This window comes from Marmota flaviventris, chromosome 12, assembly GCF_047511675.1.
Source record: "Marmota flaviventris isolate mMarFla1 chromosome 12, mMarFla1.hap1, whole genome shotgun sequence".
Lineage (NCBI taxonomy): Eukaryota > Metazoa > Chordata > Mammalia > Rodentia > Sciuridae > Marmota > Marmota flaviventris.
In genome coordinates this window covers 91,981,878-92,003,446 of record NC_092509.1, presented here as the reverse complement: position 1 = coordinate 92,003,446, position 21,569 = coordinate 91,981,878, and the positions used below count along the sequence as shown (strand labels likewise).

The 21,569-nt window shown below is 37.3% G+C and overlaps 1 protein-coding gene across 1 annotated transcript in view; it reads left to right on the top strand.

Moving 5' to 3' along the window:
- The window catches only part of Pla2g4a (phospholipase A2 group IVA), a 127,615-nt gene that overhangs the window by 49,321 nt on the left and 56,725 nt on the right, over positions 1 to 21,569 (top strand). Inside the window, exons 4-6 of the mRNA XM_027935024.3 lie at positions 6,653 to 6,801; positions 7,545 to 7,658; positions 20,836 to 20,873. Coding sequence (XP_027790825.2) covers positions 6,653 to 6,801; positions 7,545 to 7,658; positions 20,836 to 20,873 — 301 coding nt within the window. The remainder of the gene's footprint in view (positions 1 to 6,652; positions 6,802 to 7,544; positions 7,659 to 20,835; positions 20,874 to 21,569) is intronic.

Sequence of the window (21,569 nt, the reverse complement as noted above, 5' to 3'; positions counted from 1 at the left end):
CAGCAGGTTGAAGCCAGGGATAGCATTCCAGAGCCAAGAATTATCCAGCTCCAAATGTGAGCAGTGCCAAGATGGAGAACTTCCATTTTAATGAAAAATAATTATCTAAAGTAGAGTGGAATCCAAATATAACTCAGTCCACATAGCTACAATGAATAATATAAATAAATTGCTATGTTTTATCATACTGCATGAGAATTTCTGGAGAATTATTCTATCTGTGCAACCTAAAGAGACTCTAAGAAACATCCCTAGATTAAATATAGTTAATACATTCCAAGCACAGATACTTATTACAAAGATATGTTTGTTTTCTTCCAGATAGGTATTATAGAGATTAAGGAAGATGATAATAGAGGCAACAACAAATATTTCAGTTACGTTTTAAACCTTCATTTAGCTATGTTTTTCTATTTTCTGCTCTTTTAGCAAATCCCAGGGATTGCCTTCAGTGTCCATAGTCATTGAATTCCAATTTTGAGCCCTTTTTAGAAGCAGCAGAGGCCAGTACCTGTAAACAAACTCCCTGAAGTTCTGCCTGTTCCTGGGAGTTATTTTTTAAGGAAAGTAAATTGAAATTCAGGATTTTTTTTTTCCATTCAATACTTGGAAATGAAAGTTAAATACCAGAACTCTTGGAGAAAATGCCTCACAATGATTTATATTAAAATATAAATAAGTGGAGTAAGGACAAAACATCCAATGGTTGAGACCTGTTACTGGGGAGTAAATGTTAGGGAGCAGAGACTATTGTGCCTTGCACAAGGGTCCCCTGTACCACAGCATTGCTCAGGATTAGCCCCGCCTCTGTTCCCTTGGTAATATTTACTATATTTCTGTGAGGTTTAAATTTATGCTTGACTCTTGGATATAGTAGTGAATAGGAAGAATATGGTCTATGCCATTGTGTAAGGTATTGTTTAACAGAGGCAAAAATAGACAAGAGTTGTCAACATTGGCCTATTTGATAGAGCAAAGAGGTTCTTGGCTTCAGAAAGACTGGATACATCCTGTTTGACTTACTTAATGCCTCTGAGACTTGTGTTTGTGTTTCCTTCATAAATTTGATGGTATTAGGAATGCCAAATCAGCAAGTTGAAGTTGTATGTGGAATTATTTTTATTTCATGCAGATGTATATAGATGAAGCCTCTACAGAATGTGATTTGTAGTTGCCGGTTTTATCCATCAGAAAACAAAACAACCAAATATTTTCTTAGGAAAGTATGGACAAGATAAGGAAAGAATGAAGAGAACATCTCATTCCCCTTCTCCCTCAACTGTACAGTCCTTGGACCCTTATCGTGCATAGTCCCGGGACAAGAACAACGACTCAGATGACTTTTAGCTATCAGCATCAAAAGCAAACAATGATACATACATACAAGTCAAAGAACAGCCCTGTTCTTTTGGCAGAATGAGAATGTTTCTGCCATCAGTATGTGTCAATTTCAAGGATGTTTCTGGGCCTATATGTGGACTTGCAAGGGTGATGTTCCACTGTAATGGAGGAGGGCCACTGATTGGAAAGAGAATCCGGGCTTTGGTGGCATGGACCTTGTGAAGTTTTTTTCACCATGAGTAGGTCTGACTTCATAAATTGGAGTGACAGTATGGGAAGTGGTTTAAAAACAAACAATCATAAGATTATGTTAATTGCCCAGGACAGAAGTGTTGCTTAGTTGAGCTGGGGCAGTGATATTTTGAATGGAATGAGGAATCAGTTGTCAGGGCCATTTTAGAAGTGTTAAAGCTAAAACATGGAGACAGACTGGATGTAAGGACTCTGGAGAAAAAGAGAATGACTCTCATGATTTTTACCTCTCACAGCTAGAAATTTTAGTACCAATAAATAAATAGGAGAGTTAGGAATAATAGTACAACTTACTTTTAGCTCTTTGTTTCATGTTGCTTTATTTGTGTTTTGGTTTGCATGTAGGGAAAAAATAATGAAATAAAAATTTTCATATATCTTGTTTGTATTGTGGGCCACATAGGAGGAGGAGGACATATTGAGCATTTTTAAGACTATATAAAAAACTGATAATTCTGTTACATGTTGTTCTATAAATGTCAATACAGATTAAAATGGTGAGCAAAAGAAACCAGTCCCAGAAGTATATACTGATGTATACTTTACAAATTGATTTTACTTACATGAAGATAAAACTTAAGCAAACATATTCTATGCCAATAGAAGGCAGAGTAGTTGTCACTCTTGTTGGGGAGGCTGAAAGAGTTTGAGGAAAGATGCCAAAGTGCTGGTAATGTTCTTTATTTTTAATTGAGTGATGGTGTCATGATGAATTCAGTTTATAAAAATTCAACAAGCTAGACGGTTACAATCTGTCAACTTTTCTTCCTGTATTTTCTCCTTCAGTTAAAATATTTACATTTAAAAAAATATATTTTTTTTTAAGATTCATGCATTTACAGTGGTACTGGTCATCAGTATTCTAGGGTTTAGGCGGCAATTCAGTTAGCTTAGAACATGAGTATTGAAAGGTTAGCAATCCTAAAGATGCCATAAATTTTTCATGTTTAATTGCTGTTATCACTAAATCGTTAATGCTCCAAAAGAGTCACCACATTTTGAATAGTATTAAGAGACATTTCTTTCACCAAATAATTATTAGTTTTGGTCTTCATTGTGGCATTTCTAGTTTGGTAATAATTGATGTGTAACATTTGAATATCATCAGCCCATCACCTTAGAAAGGTTGCAAACCAAGGTGCACACCCACATTTGCTTTATTCTTGAATTTGTCTTCATACAACACTTGAAAATGTACTTAGTGGCTAGAGAGGAACAGAAGTGACTAAGTGGATTGTCCCTAATCTTGTCTACAGGCATAATAATGCCTGCACAGAAGGCCAAGAAGCCTGTTAATGTCTTCAAGCCACAATGTTTCTGTGGGTGCTATTATACTATTGTTCTTTAGTTTGTTCTGATATTAGTCTTAATTATGCTTTAAGCCTTTGTTTTTCATATGTGTGTAAAAGAATACCCTGATTAAGTTGTTGAAAATGCAGATTTTCAAGCCCATGCTGAAGAATAAGATTGTAGAGGACTGAATTTCAATGTTTTTATTGTGGTGCCCAGAATCTAATCCAGGGTCTTGGGCATCCTAGTCAAGTGCTTGACCACTGAGCTGCATCCTCAGCCCCCAATTTGCATTTTTTAAAAAAAGTTTTATTTGTTCTTTTTAGTTATACATAACAATAGAGTCTATTTTGACATATTTATACAAACATGGAGTATATCTCAATTTTCATTTTTCAAGCATTGCAGATGATTCTGGGAAGGTAATTCAGTAGCCTGAATTGTGAGAAGCTCTGTATTTAGCACACCATCACTGGGTCATAGCTATTCAGAATGCTGGTATTTTGACTATGCATTTGAGGGCAGTTCTCACTTGGGGATTTTTTGTTGTGATTGTTTTTATTTATTATAAGACTGGTAGTACATGACTGGTCATCCATATTACAGAGTTTAAGTTACTGAGTGTGGTGGAATTGAGAAAGCTAATGAAGATTATTTAAAAGAGTGTAACTAAGAGTTCGAAGCTTTCACTAATTCCTATCATGAATCACAAAATGTATTATTTGGGCAAAGCTGAAATGACAGATCGACCTGTTATTACTTTGGGCAGGCACTCCTTAAATTACTGAAGTTTATGAGTAAATTTTACAACCCTGGAATTCTGAAGCTATTTCTGGTGCATGTAGTTTCATGTCATCTTTATGGGAATAAAAAAGATCTGCATCCCACACCCCCATCATTTTTGTTTGTGAAGGTTTAGATAAAAGAATGAGATGTAAGAGATTCTGTCCACACATTACCTCTTTGCTTCACCACTGTTTTTCTGGAAATAGTCAAGGTGAGGCCCAGTTAGTATCTCAATAACCACTTGCCCCTTAGGCATTAATTCACAAAGCCACGTAGTAAATATGTAGGAGGAAAAAAATCATTTTCTAGATTTGAGTACTTCTTCTTCGTCTTCTTCTTCTTTTTTCCTTAATACATTTCTAGGAACTTATCTAAAGCACTGGGCTGAGTATTTCCTGTCAAGTGGACTTTCCTTCTTCAAAACTTCTAATTCTTTTTGTGACCTTGCCAATGATGATTATAGATTAGACAGAGAAAGTGAGCTCAGATATCTATTACCATCATCTATTTTTAGACTAGGCTTTTAAAACTGCTTTTCATCCTGTAGTGTTGACCATGGCTACAGTTTTGCTTCTTAGTTTGCAAAGGTTAGGATTGGCCGAGATTGCTATATCGAGTTTGCAGCTATGAGTGCTTCTCCAAACCTCTGTCACCCTCTGACATCTTAACTTTAAGGTCTCTTGCTGAAGAAGCAACAGGAAAAATTAGAAAAACTGTCTCTCTTGACCATTATTTTAGGATACTGACTTTATTTGAAAATAAAAATAAATGAGTAAAAAATGATGGCGTTAAACTGGATTCCAATTTTTTAAAAAGTCTGTTGATGTTTTGACAGATAAACATGCTTCAGGTATCTTCTTTTTTATGGTCTTTATCATTTTGATAGGTTTAGGATGTGTTACAGTATATCCCCATTGAGAGTCCTAAGCTGGCTGAGAAGATAGTTTTATCATGGATTGACACATGTCCCTTTATTTTGCTGCTATTTTTCCTATCCGGTTCCTTCCAAGGAACTCTTTGCTTCCCCTTCTTTGTGTGGTCTAAAAAACCCTGTCCTCCTTCTTCCTCAGAGATTCAAATAAGCATCAAGCCTCAAGGGGCAATTGCCCCACCTACTATTTGACCTAATTTGTATGTAATGGTCTGAGTGACTGAGCTACTAGTCATGGGGTAGTGTATCTGCTTGTTTCCCATCACCTTGCTTTTAAAATTTGCATTTGACTCACTTTCATAGTCCAAATTTGCAGGTTAGGGCTCAACTCCTTATCAAAGTCAAATTACTTTTTGATGGACAGTTTCCTAGCGTTTAGAGAGCACTTATTTGTTGAAGGAATGGCATACCTACCCTTCCTGCAGAGTTTTAATATTCTAAATGGAATTTTCTTGCCTTTGATTTTTCCTAATATTTCTGGGAAAGTGAGAAAGAACTAGCCCCATGGCATGGAGGGGCTGTATATAATTTTTCTTATGTTTAATCTGAAGTATTAATTAAATATCTAAAATTACGTATATTTACTTGTACTCCAGAAGGGAAAACATGGTCTTTTTTTATAATCTTCTGCCATCTGCCATTCTAAATGTGTAGTTTTATTTCTGGTGCAGTCCTACTGCACCAGCTGGAGATGTTACAGAAACACGGCCAAGAAAAAGGAGCAACCATCTCCTAGTGGCAGATATAGAAGAATTTCTTTTTGGCCCATTTCCCCCAACCATCCTTCTTTTTGTTTTATAGTTTGTCTTTCATGGTCCTGTAGAGAAATATAAGCATCAAGTTAGAAACTGAAACAACTGCCTATTTCTCTAAAATATCAAACGTGTGACTAGATATGGCCCATACCAAAGTCAGACTACTTACAAACGAAGATTCCTAGTTCCACTGTAGGTGTGTTGATTATGGCTCTTGGGGGAGGAGGGTCAGGACTCTGTGTTTTCACCAGGCAAAGTGGTTCTCACTTTGGAGACCCTTGACCAATGAGCTCCAGACTGGAAAATTTAATAAATGACAGTTTTGAATGCTGGTATTCCATTTGCAGATATTCCTACTTTCATTTTTTTTAAATGCACAATTTAAAAGAATCTGATGACTATATAGAAGAACTATGAGTAGTATTTTAAAAATTAAGTGAAGGGCATTGATTTTCTTACTAGATGGCCATAGTTGTTGAAGCACAAGGTATATTAAAAATAAAATTTTACTTTGAGAACTAATAATTCGGAAGCCATTATTTCTGTTTTTCCTTTGCTTTCACTTCTTGTGTTTTATTTGTGTGAACCTAGGTACTACTTTCTCTCTCCCTCTGTCACCTCTTTTGCTCATTTTCTTCTTATTTTCTCTCCCTTCTCTCCTTTTCTCCAAAACTCCATGTGCAGCTCCTTATTCCATAGCAATCCATACCTCCTGATCTCCTTGTTCACCAGGAGCAAGATGTCTTCCAAAGAACATTGCTGAAGTCACATGACTCTAGCAAGTTGAAGATCTTGCTCTGGTACTTAGTAGCTGTGTGACGTGGTTATATTGTACATCTCTCAGTTCTTGTTGCTTCAATACTAAAGTAAAGTACTTCCCTTACAGCAGTCCTGTGGAGTTTAAATAGATTAAAGTATGCACAGAGCTTAACACAGCTTCTAGTAGCCATCCCTTAGTTATTGGTTTTTGCGCTTATTAATTAAAATGACCTTGTAAGAAAGAATGTGTTAAACAAAAAAGTCAAGTCCTTGAGTTAGGAGACCTTCACTATTACTACAATTGCTTTCCATTGCTAGATCCTGAAGATAGGATCCTTGCCCCCAAGGTGTTTATAGTCTTGTAGGAAAAGATAGATGCATCATTCCGCCCATAAACTATAGTGTGTACCATGCTGTAAGATGGTAAAGGATTTGGTGGAATCACTGAAGAAAGAATGTGGCAAGATATATTAATAACAACAAGTTATGAACGAAGAATTTCATTTTTGTTTCCTCATTTGTGTTAACTGCCCCGTAGTTGACACTCCAGATCCCTACGTGGAACTTTTCATCTCTACGACCCCTGATGGCAGGAAGAGAACAAGACACTTCAATAATGACATCAACCCTGTGTGGAATGAGACCTTTGAATTTATTTTGGATCCTAATCAGGAAAATATTTTGGAGGTAGGTAAATCATCTGGGGGTTCTTAGAAGGCCATCCTTCATGTAGAGAGACATGCTTCAGTGTTCTCCTGTTCCCTTCTTTAGCCTCAGTTAAGTGATGGGACTCAAGCTGGCAGCAGGGTAGACCACCTTCTAGATGTGCCATCAAGTCTTATGAGCATCCAGTGGGGGAAATTCAAGATGCTGAATGAGGGTGGGGAGACTTCTATCCTTCTCCCATACTTGGGAGAAAATTTATTTTCTGTTATCAGGAAGGGAATTCTTTTGTACAACAGAATAAAGATATTTCAATAGCCTTTAAAATAAGATAAAATAGATTTTCCACCAAAGAAAATTATGTTGATTTTTAAAAAATGTTTGTTCCTTTCTCATTTCAAAAGAGGGAATTAAGTTTCATTTTTGAAAACATTACAATTTAATGGAACAACTAGGAATATATAAAAAAATCTTTGTTATTTTATCAGAAAATATAGTATTCAGAAAAAGAAGAAAGTATTGTTAGAAGTTAATCTTGAGGACCTCGGGGGACTGGGGGCATGGCTCAGTGATAGAGTTTTTGCCTCGCATGGGATGGGCCAGGGCTCGGGTTCAATCCCTAGAACTGGAAAAGAAAGAGAGGAGGACCTCAAGGGACAGTTAACTGTCATTTGAAAACTTTAATTTCCTATAAACATCAGTAGAGATTTTAGACATAATTTCCAAAGATTCCCGGGAAACTATGTGTTCTATCTTTTGTTTTATAGGTCACGTTAATGGATGCCAATTATGTCATGGATGAAACTCTAGGAACAGCAACATTTCCTATATCTTCCATGAAAGTGGGAGAGAAAAAAGAAGTTCCTTTTATTTTCAACCAAGTATGTAGTGCAGCAGAATTATTTTTAAACCTAATGTCAGATAAAAAAAATCTATTTATTTTAGAAATCTGGGTTAGTGCTTTTAAAATTGTATTTATTTGTTTATAGAATTTTTAGGTTTTTTTTTTTAAACTTTTTAGTTCCTGTCCTAAACTTTTCTTATTCTGATACTTATAAATGTTGGTTGAGGTACTACTCTAAATGCTACTGAGACATTATTATGGTTTGGCTATGGAATTCCCCACAAAGGCTCATACATTATTGAGGGCTTGGTCCCTAATGCAGCAATGTCCAGAAATGGGAATTTGGGGATGTATTTGGATCATGAGTGCTGTGACATCTTTAATGGATGAATCCACTGAGGGATTCATTGTTGAATGGATTATTGGGAGGTGGTAGAAGCTACAGGAGGTAGGACCTAGTTGGAGGGAGTGGATACTTGGGGGTGTGTTCTTGGGGACTCTATCTTGTCCAGGCCCTTTCCTCTCTCTCTACTTCTTGGCTGCCATCATGTGAGAAGTTTTCCTCTGCCATAGCCCTCTGCCATGATGTTCTGCCTCTCAGGCCCAAAGCATTGGAACTGGCAGAGCATGGACTAAAACCTCTTTGCTCCTTTAAGTTGTTTTCTCAGATGTTTTATAACAGCAATGAAAACCTAACATAGGCATTAATCTCTTTGCTTGTTCAAACAATAACATCAAGATTAAGCAATATTTTGAACTACATCTCTGGGCCTATGCAAATCATTTGGGATGATAAAGGGAGGTACAAAATTTGAGAGAAATAACAATGAGTCAAAGAGAGAGAGAGAGGAAGGAGGGGAGAATGACTAAGAACAAGTAGCAAACTCAAAGAAAAATGTTGGAAAACCCAAACTCTTCTAAAATTACTTATTACTATATTATATGTGTATTTACTATTATTATAAACACACATAAATTTGCAATTTACATATATTACAACAAAGTAATCCTATCTGGAGGAATAGTTCTATCTCAAATAATTCTAAAATAATTAGAGCTAAAGCAGTGAAGCATCAGAATGGATGATGTTCCAGATTATTGTTATCTTTGTATTTACAGGTTTGCTAGATTTTTAAAATTTTTATAGTTATTTATGAATAATAAAAACTCAGGATAATTATTTATACAGAAAAAAACTCACTGGGTTTTGAATTCTATCAGAAACTAACTTGGGAGTTTATAGTGAGAAATGAAACTTGTGGGTAGACCAGCATGTGGAATGTGAAAGGCTGGTGAACATGTCGAGGTCTCTTGTTGGAAGAGACACTGGCTTTGGTCAGCCTTGGACTGACTGTGGGTACTTCATCCACTCGGCAAAACCTGCCTGTCCCTTCACTCTCACCTCCTCCATGTTGCTTCCTGTTACCACACCAGGTGGCCCATCCCCACTTCATTCCCCATGGTAATTATCTGTGGTGTTCACTGGGACTCAAGTTTCCATCTTCCTGCTGTAAATTAACATCCGATAGGTCAGGAAACCTGAAAGGCTGCGTACACATGCCTAGAGTTAATACATGGCTTATGCTTATGGAATAAATGGGGACCTATTGAGGAACCACCTGAAGCCCAGAGGGGTCTTCCCTCACCCTGCAGGCTGGTCACCCAGGTACTTTGAGGACATGCTACTACTCTACCTTTCGGTAATTCCTGTGCATTGCCAAGAGGTACACTCCTCACACTCCTGCTGTCACTTTTAAAGCCATTTCATTGACTTATTTCATAAACATTTGGTAAAGACCTCCCATGTACCCTCCATTGTGTTTGTGCAAGGAATGGAAACAACAGTGTATAGGAAGTTCTTCCTTTAGTTGTCCTCATCTGGGGTGGAAGTAAAAGTAAGGGTTGAAATGAGAAGTCCCCGAGAGGAGGCCCACCACAAGTGGTAAAAACAATTTACCAAGCAGTGAAATAGATATCGGTAAGGTGTGTATAGAGTGCAGTGAGGAAACAGAAAAAGAAAGAGCATGCAGTGTGGGGAGGCCCAGGGTGGCTGCATATTAGTGGATGATTTTGAACAGGTTAAACAGGGAACCTAAAGGTTAACACTTTAATCCGGCCTATTTGTTTAAATCCCATCTCTGTCACTCATCCGGTTATTAGTTAACTCCTCTGTACCTCACTTACTCATCTGTAAAATGGAGATAATATCTTATAGGGGAGTCATTACTAAAATTGTTATTTAATAGTCATTAAATAAGTTAAATCTATTTAATGTAATATATACATGTAATGATATATGAATATTAAATATGAATGTAATTATAATTTGATAAAATATATTATGTGAAATATAACTATATATTTTATTTTATTTTTTTTTATTTTGACCACTCTTTTTTTTCCAAGTCACCAAAAAATATGGAACTCTTCACAAATTTGCATGTCACCTTTGCACAGACTATATACTTTTAAATAGTTATATATTAAATATGTAGTCATATATAATCCCTTCCTAGGTTTATTTAGCACTGGTCACTATCACATTAGAAGAAGTATCTTTTACTTACTGAGCTTGCTTTTCATCTATTTCACTAAACAGAATGTTAGTTCCATGACAACAGGGATTCTTACCTGTTCACTTCATGCCTATGGAGTGTCTGCCAAATATTGGATGCTTAATAGTGTTTGTAAAATACATGAATGAATGTGCTTTCATCATTCTCACTGCACACATTGCCCATACTATACATTTGGCACTTAAAATTATCATCCATAAGCCCTGAACACTACTTAATGATATGCTAAGTGTTTGGGAGTCCACTATTTCTGCAACTTGTTCTTAAATGCATCCAAAATGCAAGATGGATTGATGAGTGACTAGATGGAGATACAGGCACAAGCAAATAGAGCAAAATGTTAATAGCAGGATGTACATGTATTTTATTTAGAGACAGGGTCTCCCTGAGTTGCTTAGTGCCATGCTTTTGCTGAGGCTGGCTTTGGACTTGTAATCCTCCTGCCTCAGCTGCCTGAGCCACTGGGATTACAAGTGTGTACTACCGTGCTCATTATATATTAAATGTTTATAATAACTGATTACAATATATAAATCCTATATATGCTATAAGCATACATACATATAGTGCTTAGAACAGTGCCTGGCACAGTACATATTGAGTACTACATAAATGCTTTTTGCTTTTCTTTACTGTTATTATACCTTGAGAAAAGAATAGGATTGCAGCAGGAAGAGAAGTAGTTATGAGCATTCCAGTCAGAAGAAATTGCAAAAGTGTGGCATCCTGAAAGAAGAAAGCAAGATGGGGCAGGGCCAGTTCAAGGGCTTGGCAGGTCCTCGGTGGGGAACCCAGGAGAAAGAGCACACACGTGGTCACAGGCTGAAGTCCGCAGGCCTTACCCATTGCGTGTTGCTAGGGAAGGTTCTCGGTAAATGTTTGTTGTGGATTTTGTAAGCAAGGTGTAGCCTTTCCAAAGAAATTTTTTACTTTTCTGCACTTCAGTCCACAATACAAAAACTGATTTGAGAGAAGATATTGTGGAAAAAAAATGTAGTTCCTCTTCTTCTGTCATTTCCTTTGGTTAAGTATATAAGCCTCAGGCTTTACATAGGCTTTCCACATTCCTGCATTTAAAGTAGCTTACATAATTATTTTCTTTAGTGCGCCTGAGAAAATCGTTGGCTGAACGTCTTTCCTTCATTACTCTGTGCCCAATAGTTCTTTCACATTTGTCTCTGAATGACAGTTCTTTGAGTTGGTGAGCTGTGGTGGTCCTTGGAAAATGATAGATGTATGGAGGCTGAGAGGAGGGACCTGGGGTCTTCCTTCTGATATGGGGGGTACCCTGTGCAGCCTCCCCAGCTCTTTCCTAAGTGGGCTGTCAATTCAACAACACTCAGCGGCAGGAGAACAGGTGGTGAGGGCCTGTGGGAGAAGAGACTCAGGACTCAGTGGTGCTTCTGGCAATTTGGAAGAGAAAAAAGAACACTTGGCTTTAGGGGAGGGAGAACAAATGCTTCAAGCCAAGACAATATTGAAAGTTGATAATACTAAGTCAACAGGGGGATCTCTCTGGCCAGGAGGCTGCTGGAGAATCCACAAGAGCCTCCAAATGGAGATGGCCAATTCCCAGGGGCCTGCGGTCCGCACTTACAGTAAAAACTAGGAATTTGGAGATTGGATTCTTATTTTGTCTTTGTTCATAATCTCCCTCCAGATGTTTGAATTGGCATTTGTTTTCCCTGAGTCTTATTTTCATATTCTTTTAAAAAGAAGTTTTAGGTTAAATTATTTCTTAGCTTCTTTGGCATTTATAAAATTCCATGATCCAGAAAAATTACCTTATTTTCACTTGACTCTCTTCACCAAAAAGCTTTTAATTTTTTCCCATTTTACAAACATGAAAGCTAAATAATAATAGTAATACAAGAATAGGAGTCTTTCATTTACGTACTGTTATGCAACTTCAAAATACTGACCTCTCAGCAGCTTGTGTTATTTATTATTATGAAAAGAATGTGAACCTTTATTGTGCTGCTAAAACTTTGCTAGATATTATGAAAGTTGCAAAACTTTTCATTTCAAAAAACTGAAAATTTGTTTGGAAAGTGGATATTCCTCTGTCAACTGATAATGCAATCAGCAGTTCTACAATGTATCTGTTCATTAATTTATTTACTTAAGAAGTTTTTTTATTAGACACTTATTATGTTCCAGGCAATATTCTAGGTGAAAAGCAAACAGCAGAGGACATACTAGTAGCCTCCTAGTTCCAGGGAAATCACATTCTAATTAGGGAGGGTAGAGAGGCAGCGATGAGCCAAAGAACCATCACAGGATACCAGCTAGTAAAAAATACTGTAAAGGATGCGTACCATGGTGCACACCTGAAAACTCAGCAGCTCATGAGGCTGAGGCAAGAGAACTGTGAGTGAGTTCAAAGCCAGCCTCAGCAACCTAGCAAGGCCCTAAGCAACTCAGTGAGACCCTATCTCTAAATAAAAAAATGAAAGGGCTGGAGATGTGGCTCGGTAGTTAAGCACCCTTGGTTTCAATCCCTGGTACCAAAAACAAACAACTACAACAACAAAAATAAAACTATGAAAAAAAAATACAATAGATAGATGTAACGGAGAACAATTCGTTAGCAACTGAAGTTTGTATAGTCAGAGAAGGCCTCTCTAAAGTGTTAAAAGTGTTTCCCCCCAAGTTTTATTATAAATTTTTTCAAACATAAAAAATTGAAGTATTTCTACAATGAACAACCATGTAACTGCCACATACATCCTGCAATTAACATTTTGCACTATTTGCTTGGGTCTGTTTCTCCATCTAGTCACTCATCAATCCATCTTGCGTTTTGAATGCATTTAAGAGCAAGTTGCAGAAATAGTGGACTCCCAAACACTTAGCATATCATTAAGCAGTATTCAGGGCTTATGGATGATAATTTTAAGTGCCAAATGAATAGTATGGGCAATGTGTGCAGTGAGAATTATGGCAGCGCATTCATTCATTTATTTTACAAACACTATTAAGCATCCAGTATTTGGCAGACACTCATAGGCATGGAGTGAACAGGTAAGAATCCCTGTTGTTGTGGAACTAATATTCTTTTAGTGAAATAGATGAAAAGCAAGCTCAGTAAGTACAAGATACTTCTGCTAAATTGTGATAGTGACAACTACTAAATGAACCTAGGAAAGAAAATGAGGGAGCCTGCAGATGTGTGTGAAGGGGACTCACATGAGCAGTTCCAAAAAATGTGGCTGACAGAGGCAACTCTGAGGCATCTTATGGCAGAACACTCCAAGTAGAAAGGCCCTCGCTGAGGTTTGAGTGTGTTCTCCAAAGGTTCATGTGTTAGAAGTTTGGTGTGGTAGTATTGGCGAGGTGGCAGAGCCTTTAAGAAGTGGGGCCTCATGGTAATTAGGCCATTGGGGGTGCTGCTTTTGGAAGGGATTGATGTTGGTCTTGCAGAGTGAGTTGGTTATTCTGGGGAGAGCATAGCAAGGGACAAGACTGGCCCCTCCCCACTCTCTGGTCCCTTGTCTTATGTGAATTTTCCCTCTCACATGCACTTCCACCTTTGTGATGCCATCTACCATAAGGTCCTTACCACAGGGTTAGTGGATGTGGCTGCTGGATTTGGGGTTTTCAGCCTCCAAAACTGTATGCTAAATAAACAAATCCTTTTTAAAAAAAAATAAATAAATAAAGTACCTAGCTTCAGGTATTTTGTTACACCAATGGAAAACTGACTAATATAGCCCTGAAGCCTAGGTTGCCTGTTATGCTGATTAACAACAAGGAGGGGAGTATGGATGGAGTAAAAAGAAGAAGTGGTGAGACTGACAGGAGATAAGACGAGAGAGGTACAGGTAGGAGTGAGGGTGCAAGTCATTGTGAGTTACAGTGGACATCAAAGGCTTAAACTTGTTCTTGAAGAAAGGATGTGGTTGGGCTGAGTCACTGAAGGGGAGGAAAGCAGTTCCCATCAGAACAGCCGGATGGTCATGGATTAGAATGGACAGACCATGTCAGGAAACAGTGTCTAGACAACTGTGATGGAGTAGAGGGTTCGTGCATGGAGGAAGAATAGTAAGATCAGACCATAGCAGCACTGGAACGCAAGACCTGGGAATTTGGATGTTATCGTAGTGATAACAGTGAGTCATGGAAAGTGGATTGATAAGGTAATGGGGAGCTGACAGCAAACAGGGTTTGGCTTGTTCCTCAGAAACGTTAGCAAGCCAAAAGGTAGTAGGTCATGATGCAGAGAATGTTGATACTGAAAACAAAAAGGGAGATGCAGCTTAGTGGTGGCTGCATCTGTGGAAGTGCCCAGTAAGGGGATGCAGGGTGACTGGAGGAAGGGCAGCAGAGCTCAAACTTCACTGTGTCAGTCAGAGTTGAATAGAAAGATTGCTTAGTAGTGGTGAGGGTCGGCTGAAGTTAGAAAGAGAAACTCACAGTGGATGTAGCTCTTCCTTCAACGGATTTATCACTCAACTTCATTTTAGGATTCTTGTGAGAGAGAAGGTCAACCTTAGTGTGGGGGTCGTGGTTTTTGTTTTCCAGCGGGTATTTAAACATCTAGGCTAGGCCATGTGCATTGCAGTCAGAGTTTAGAGAGCTTGGTGATTGTCATCTGGGAGCAGCTGTGCAGCCTGCTGCCTTCCATCCCAGGCTCAGAGTCAGAGGACCTCTGCTGGGATGGAATCATGATTTGCTACCTATTAGCTGTGTGACATGAGATGTGATATTTTTCTACTCTTTGGCATGAATCCTCATCTGTGAAACAGGGTTTCCTATAGTACTAAGTATGCAGGGTTGGGGTTGTGGTTAAATAGTTATACATTGAAAGTATTGGCATGGTGTTTGGTCCAGAAATCACTAAATAAATGTTAGATATTCTCATTATTATTGCAACACATCAGATTTAACTAAACATGTTTTATGTGCTTTGTGAACATGATTTTACTTAATATTGAAACCACTCATTTGTTTGAAATTACTTACCAAAGTGAGTATGTTATTTAAATGTAGGTAGAGCCTTTACATTTAGTGATCATTGTTCAGAGCTAGTTCAGAATGTTCTAATCACTCATTCCTGAGCTTATCAAACATGGCTTTGAGTCACACTAGCCTATTTTCAAGTGGAAAGATGGAGAATCTTCAGAATTTAGTGTGTTTTGCATAAACAAAGTAGCCTACTTCAAAAGAAACATGAAAATGCCATGGTTTTGAAATCAGATAGAAAGAGTATGATTCTTAATTTCTCTGGATGAACTAAGTTTGTGTTGGCCAATACTTTGAGCCTCTAGATTTACGCTGTATTTTACTTTGCCGTCTTTATTTAGAAGTTAGTATTATTGTTCAAAAATAGCCATGTTTCATGGCTTCTGGGGCATTCTTTTAATTTTGTCTGATGGCTTTCTTTGTTGCTTAGTCATGATCATGACTTGAAAGGGAATGAGTTCATTCTCAAGAAAGGACAGTGGAGAGGCTGAAAAACATGGGGGTTTTGATGATGTGTTCAGAATGCTAAGTCAGTGTCGGATGATTTCACTGGGACACTTCACACTGTAGATGAGTGAATACAAAGCCTACAATTTAGGAAAGTGGAGGAGGCAAAGTGAAGTTGGGAAGGAAAATTAGGACTATAGGCGATCCCCAAATTTATGATGGTCTGATTTAGAATTTTCTGACCTTTCTCTAGTGTGGAAGCAATATACATTCAGTGGAAATCATACTTTGAAGTTTAAATTTTGGTCTTTTCTTAGGCAAATGATAGGCAGATGATACTTTCTTATGCTGCTGGGCAGCTTGGTTACCTCAGTGCCTACTCAGCCACTTTTCCAACCAGGAAAAGGATGCACACTCTACAGCGTATTGTTTTGCTGTGCTGTGGTGTTGTGATAGTTAGGTGTATTCATGCATTTTGACTTATGCTAATTTTTCAGCTTATGGGTTTATGAACATATAACCCCATCGTAAGTCAAGGACATAACTTTATGAGAAATTTGGGAGGTCTTTGGCTAAGATGTGAAGGCCATCAGATATTCAGTGTAGATCAAGTGATTCCTGGCTTAATGAGACAATGCATTTTTTTGGCGGGGGGACTGGGGATTGAATTCAGGGGCACTCGACCACTGAGCCACATCCCCTGCCCTATTTTGTATTTTATTTAGAGACAGGGTTTCACTGAGTTGCTTAGCACCTTGCTTTTGCTGAAGCTGGCTTTTGAACTGACGATCCTCCTGCCTCAGCCTCCCGAGCCACTGGGATTACAGGCATGTACCACTGCATATATTGTCTTGCTGGCAAGACAATGCATTTTATTTGTGATTACTTTTTTTTTTTAACACTTCTGCAATCTGGAGCTCTTTCAGTATGGAATATTTTAGAATGCCTTTGTGTCCTCGGGTATCCTTTGTTGAACTGTAGGTTCTATCAGAGAGTAGAATACATCAAGCTTATGTACCCAGCCATAGTCACTTGAACAATTTTTGGATGAAATGATAAATAAATGCCCTTATGTGGAGGGCTGCAAATCTGGGAAGTGCTTAGATAAAAGTAATGAAGGTAGATGAAGAGAAATGCTATAAAGCCTGAATGATTGCCATTTTCAGAGGAAAAAAAAAAGGTAGTAGAAAGATTTAGTAGCAGTGCTCTAGGAAATCTGGTTTGTTGTATGAAAGCTAATGATTATGCAGCTCTTCATAATTTCCACTGATGTCTATGAAAGGAAATTAAACTGAGGAACCTGAGATTATCATCAAGTGTAAGGAGGAAACTCTGTGATAGAATGGAACATGGCAACAGAAGAAATAGCGTACTTGTCTTTCAAATTTTTTATGACCATTTGGGTTATGTTTTGGGGCACAATTACCCCCAAATTCTTGGTTGACACATGATTCCTGATACCAAATACTAATTTTGTTTTACAAAAACATTATTTATGTTTAAAATTATTTCATCACTGTCCCATTTGGTTTTTTAAACATGGACAATTGATATAGATGTGATCTAACTTCTGGTGGCGGAGTGATCATTTCCACTCCGTACTTGAATTGCCTTCTTGTCAGATCCACATTTTGTTCCTTCTTCATAGGATGGATTTACAGCATGTGGAGACACAGTTCTTAGTAAAAATGACTCTTACTTTTAAAATATCATTTTATTATCTTAAAGAGGTCAGATAAATACAGACACAGCAGAAAATATTCTATAACTCTTGAAAGATGTGATGACTGAATCAACAAGTTGATTAGTTGCTGTCAGTTTCTACCTAAAAAAAATAATGAGTCAGAGGTAATATTTATTTATTTATTTTTTTGTTGAAAAGGAACATTTAAATATTGGAGCACATAAGAGAAAAAATGATATATTTGAAGAACTCTTTACTAGTAGGATAACTTGTTAAATTAAAAATTATTTGTGTCTTTTTAGTAATAATTTTTGCATTACCTCCTTAGTGCCAGGCACTATGTTTTTAAAGTTTAGCTTCATTATTTCAAAACAATCCTGGAAATTTTCAAGAGAATTAGTGGAGTAGACACTGTAAAATTATTTATAGTCTAAAATTGCTTTTTCTTTTATAGTGTCTTTCCTGCAGTCTCCCCAAACTCTCCCAACTGAACAACTCCCATTGTAAGCATCAAAATTGTTTTCCACTGTGGAATGAACAGAGAAGATTTTTTTTTTTTTTTAATAAGAACATGTATTGGGTACAGCCTACTTCTTACATTTACGATTCCTACAAGAGGTAGAGTTCCAATTTTCCGTTTCATTGTAAAGTATTATGGGGTTGGGGGGAGCCTGGGAGACCTGGTCACCCTCCTGACATCAAGTCTGTAATGCACAGCTGCTTTGTGCAGAGGTTGGAAAGAGGTTGGCTGTCTTGTTTAATACCTCACAGGAAGTACATATTTTTGTGTCTGTTTTATCTGAATGACAGGTTGTACGTAAAAGGTGTGGAGAGATTGTGAATGTTGGGATTCTGAGCATGTCTGAATGTAGTCCATCAAGTGGAAGTGTTAGAAATTTCCGCCTGATTGTTGGCAGTCTGCTTGGGCAACATGAGGAAGTGAGTGAGGATCCCAGTCCAAGGGACAAGAACCAAGGCAACATATTCTTGTAGTGTTCATAATGACACAAAAAATCATTTCTTCTCTTCTCTTAGCCTGTCTTTAAAAGATCTTGTCAACCTATCTAGGGTCATGAATGTCTTAGCCAAGAAATGTTGTTGATGAACATAGAAGGGACATTTTTACAAGGACCGAATGAATACAACCATATAAACAGCGTGTGTGTTAGTCAGCTTTTCGTTGCTGTGACATACTACCTGAACAAATCAACTTAAAGGAGCAAAGGATTGATTTTGACTCAAAATTTCAGAGGTTTCAGTCCATGGTTGACTGGCTCCATTTCTTCTGTACCTGATGAGGCGATACATTATGGAGGAAAGTGTGATGAAGCAAAACTGTTCACTTCGTAGTTGGCCAGGAAGCAAAGAAACAGAGACAGAGAGGTAGAGGCCTGGGACAAGATGTGCCCTTCAACAACATGCCCTCAGGGACCTACCCTCCAACCAGGCTCCACCTTCTTCTGTTTTCACTGCCTCCCAATAACACCACCAGCTGGGGATCAAGCCTTCTACACATGAGCCTTTGGGGAATGTTCCAGATCCAAATCATAATGGCATGGTCAATTTTACTTTTATTTATGCAATTCTCAGGACCAGTGGACCCTGGATACATTGAATATTTAAATATATGAAGTGTTTAGGAACCTTTCTGGGAGCTGCCTGGGAATAAACCTTTTCTTGAATACTTTTGTGTCAAGAGGTGGCATATTGGAATAGGAATTCCGGCTTTGAAACTTTCCATTTGTTAAAAAAAAAAAAAAACCCTCAGTGTTGAGTTGTAATATTGTTTCTTTCATTTCCATTCACCCAGAGTGGTTTTGCCCTCTGGAGATAAAAACAGTCAAGTCTCGTCTCATTTTAAGGCCAGCTTTCATGTATTTGTTTTTAAATCCTGGAATGTGTTATATCCATGTCATGTTTTTCTTACTGAATATCTGCAGTAACCTCATTCAATATTTAATGTTTTCCAAGCCCTCTTTGGGAAAGACTCTGGTTGAAATTTTAAAATGAGGATTAGACATAACATGCTGGGAAGTAGTCTGAGTTGGGATTCCATTACTGAATTGTTACCAAGGGCAATTATTTTAGAGACAATCACTCTTTTGACTTACAGGGAACTACAGTTCACCCAGGCATGTGTAATTCCATTTGTCCTAGGATTACTAATTATTTTATTAACTTTAATAGTAATATCTATATCTTCTTTGGTGAATAAAGATTTATTAAATTTTATACAGAGAAATTTCTATTGGGGTCAGACTATCCAATGATGTATATGTATCATATATATAATCATATATATATATATATATATATATATATATATATATATATATATATATTTGACAAGATAAAATTGCCTCAAATTCTCCTCAAATACACCTGCATAGTAACTCAACAAATATTTATTCTCTATTGATTGCCAAATACTGTGCAATAAGCTAGTAATAGAAAATTATTTAAGATGCGCCTTATAGTTTAGTGGGAGAGACAAATTTTATGCAGATGATTTCAATACCTTTTGCTTATTCTTAAAACAGTACTGAGAACCATCTGTGAACTTATTTTAACCTTTTGAAAAGATCCTTTTCTTTTCTCTTTTCCCCCACCCCTTGAAACCTACAAGATAACAAATCTAATAATTTGTAACATTTTATTATGGTTCTAGAAACATCCCCTTCACATTTCCAGAGGCATAGTCTGTTCTCTCTGAAGTTATGGAACAAGTTGGTCTGTGTTCTTACAGTGGCTGACATCATAAGAGTAATTCATGATTTAAAAAATGTACAGCATCTTTCAAAGCATTTTGTCAACTGGTTCCCCTAGCAATTTATAGTCACATTATTTGATAGGATGACAGGGGTGGCCTTGAGGTTCTCCTATACAATAGATTTACAGTCTCTGGAAAGGAGCTATTTCACACCTCCCTTGCTCTGTGGATTTCTACTGTTTCACTCTTCATTAAGCAAGAATTGCCTCATTGGCAGGATGCAGTTCTGATGTGTTTGGTGAGTTCAGATGGTATTGAAAAAAATAAAAACCTGAGCTCCCCCCAATTTTCTCAAGAAAGTTCTTGGCTGACCCTGGCCCTGTTGCCCATGGTGGGTGAGTGTTCCAGTTCCAGCTGACTTCAGTCCCACTAGTCACAAAATCTCAAGTGTGAACTCCCATCCAGGTTTAATTCACTTTATCAGCCATTATGGCCTTTGATTTTGTGGCCTGAGGCAGCTCCTAAGTCACAGATACAATATCTTAGTTTATCTTATTGTTATGTCTCAAGTGTTTTTTAATGTTTTATGAATAACAATTGTAGAACGCAGTTATATTTCAGTGAGAGAAGAGAACAACCAGGCAGAAGCAATTCTTATGCTGTCAAAATGACTTATTAAGTAGATAGAAAAAACAGCAAAAATTATTTATTGAAATGTATCTATAGCTTAAGATCTTCATGGAACTGTTATTTTTTTCCCCTTAGGTAAAAGATAATTTGACACTCAATAGTTAGCCATTTTATGACTGAATCTGATTACTATGTTTTGTAGGTCACTGAAATGATTCTGGAAATGTCTCTTGAAGTTTGGTAAGTTAATTAATTTAATTAGATGGAAAATATTGTGAGTGATCCACTGAACTTTTGTGTTGTTAAAAAGTATACTTTTTAAATATGAAATAATTGTAACAGTTTTGAATACACACAAGTGTATTAATTTTCTGTTCCTTAGCTATCTCTTTATTAGCTAAAAATATTAAAAACATAATTCTAACATACCTTGCTTAATTTCCCAGTAAGTTGGTGGTTAGATAATAACTGTCGAAATAAGTGCTTTTTGTAAGGGCCCTCTCTAGTAACATATCTGTTTCCTTAGAAATGGATGTAGTTTTTTAAGTCTAATTTCCATTATTGATTCGGATAGTTATTCAGAAACATGAAAGTGAACATAAATAGGAATCTATAATTTTTTTTTAAAGTAGAAAAAGTGAAAATCGAAATTGACTTTATTCCTAGTGCTCAGCAGGACCATGAATGGTGAATTTCCATTGCATTGCTCTTTCAAAGTGGCCTCCAAATATGAACCTTGGGAAATAAATTTCTTTATTTACAAAAGGTGATGCTGAGGGGAGCCATGTCTGCACTGACCCAGCTGATCTCTGATCTAAGGCTGAGCTCAGTGGAACCCACCTCCCTCAAGTTCTCTGCATATCTGAACTTTCCCCATAGAAGCTGATTTTAGTTGGGTTACATGTTTTACAATGACAATACACAAATTAGCACAAC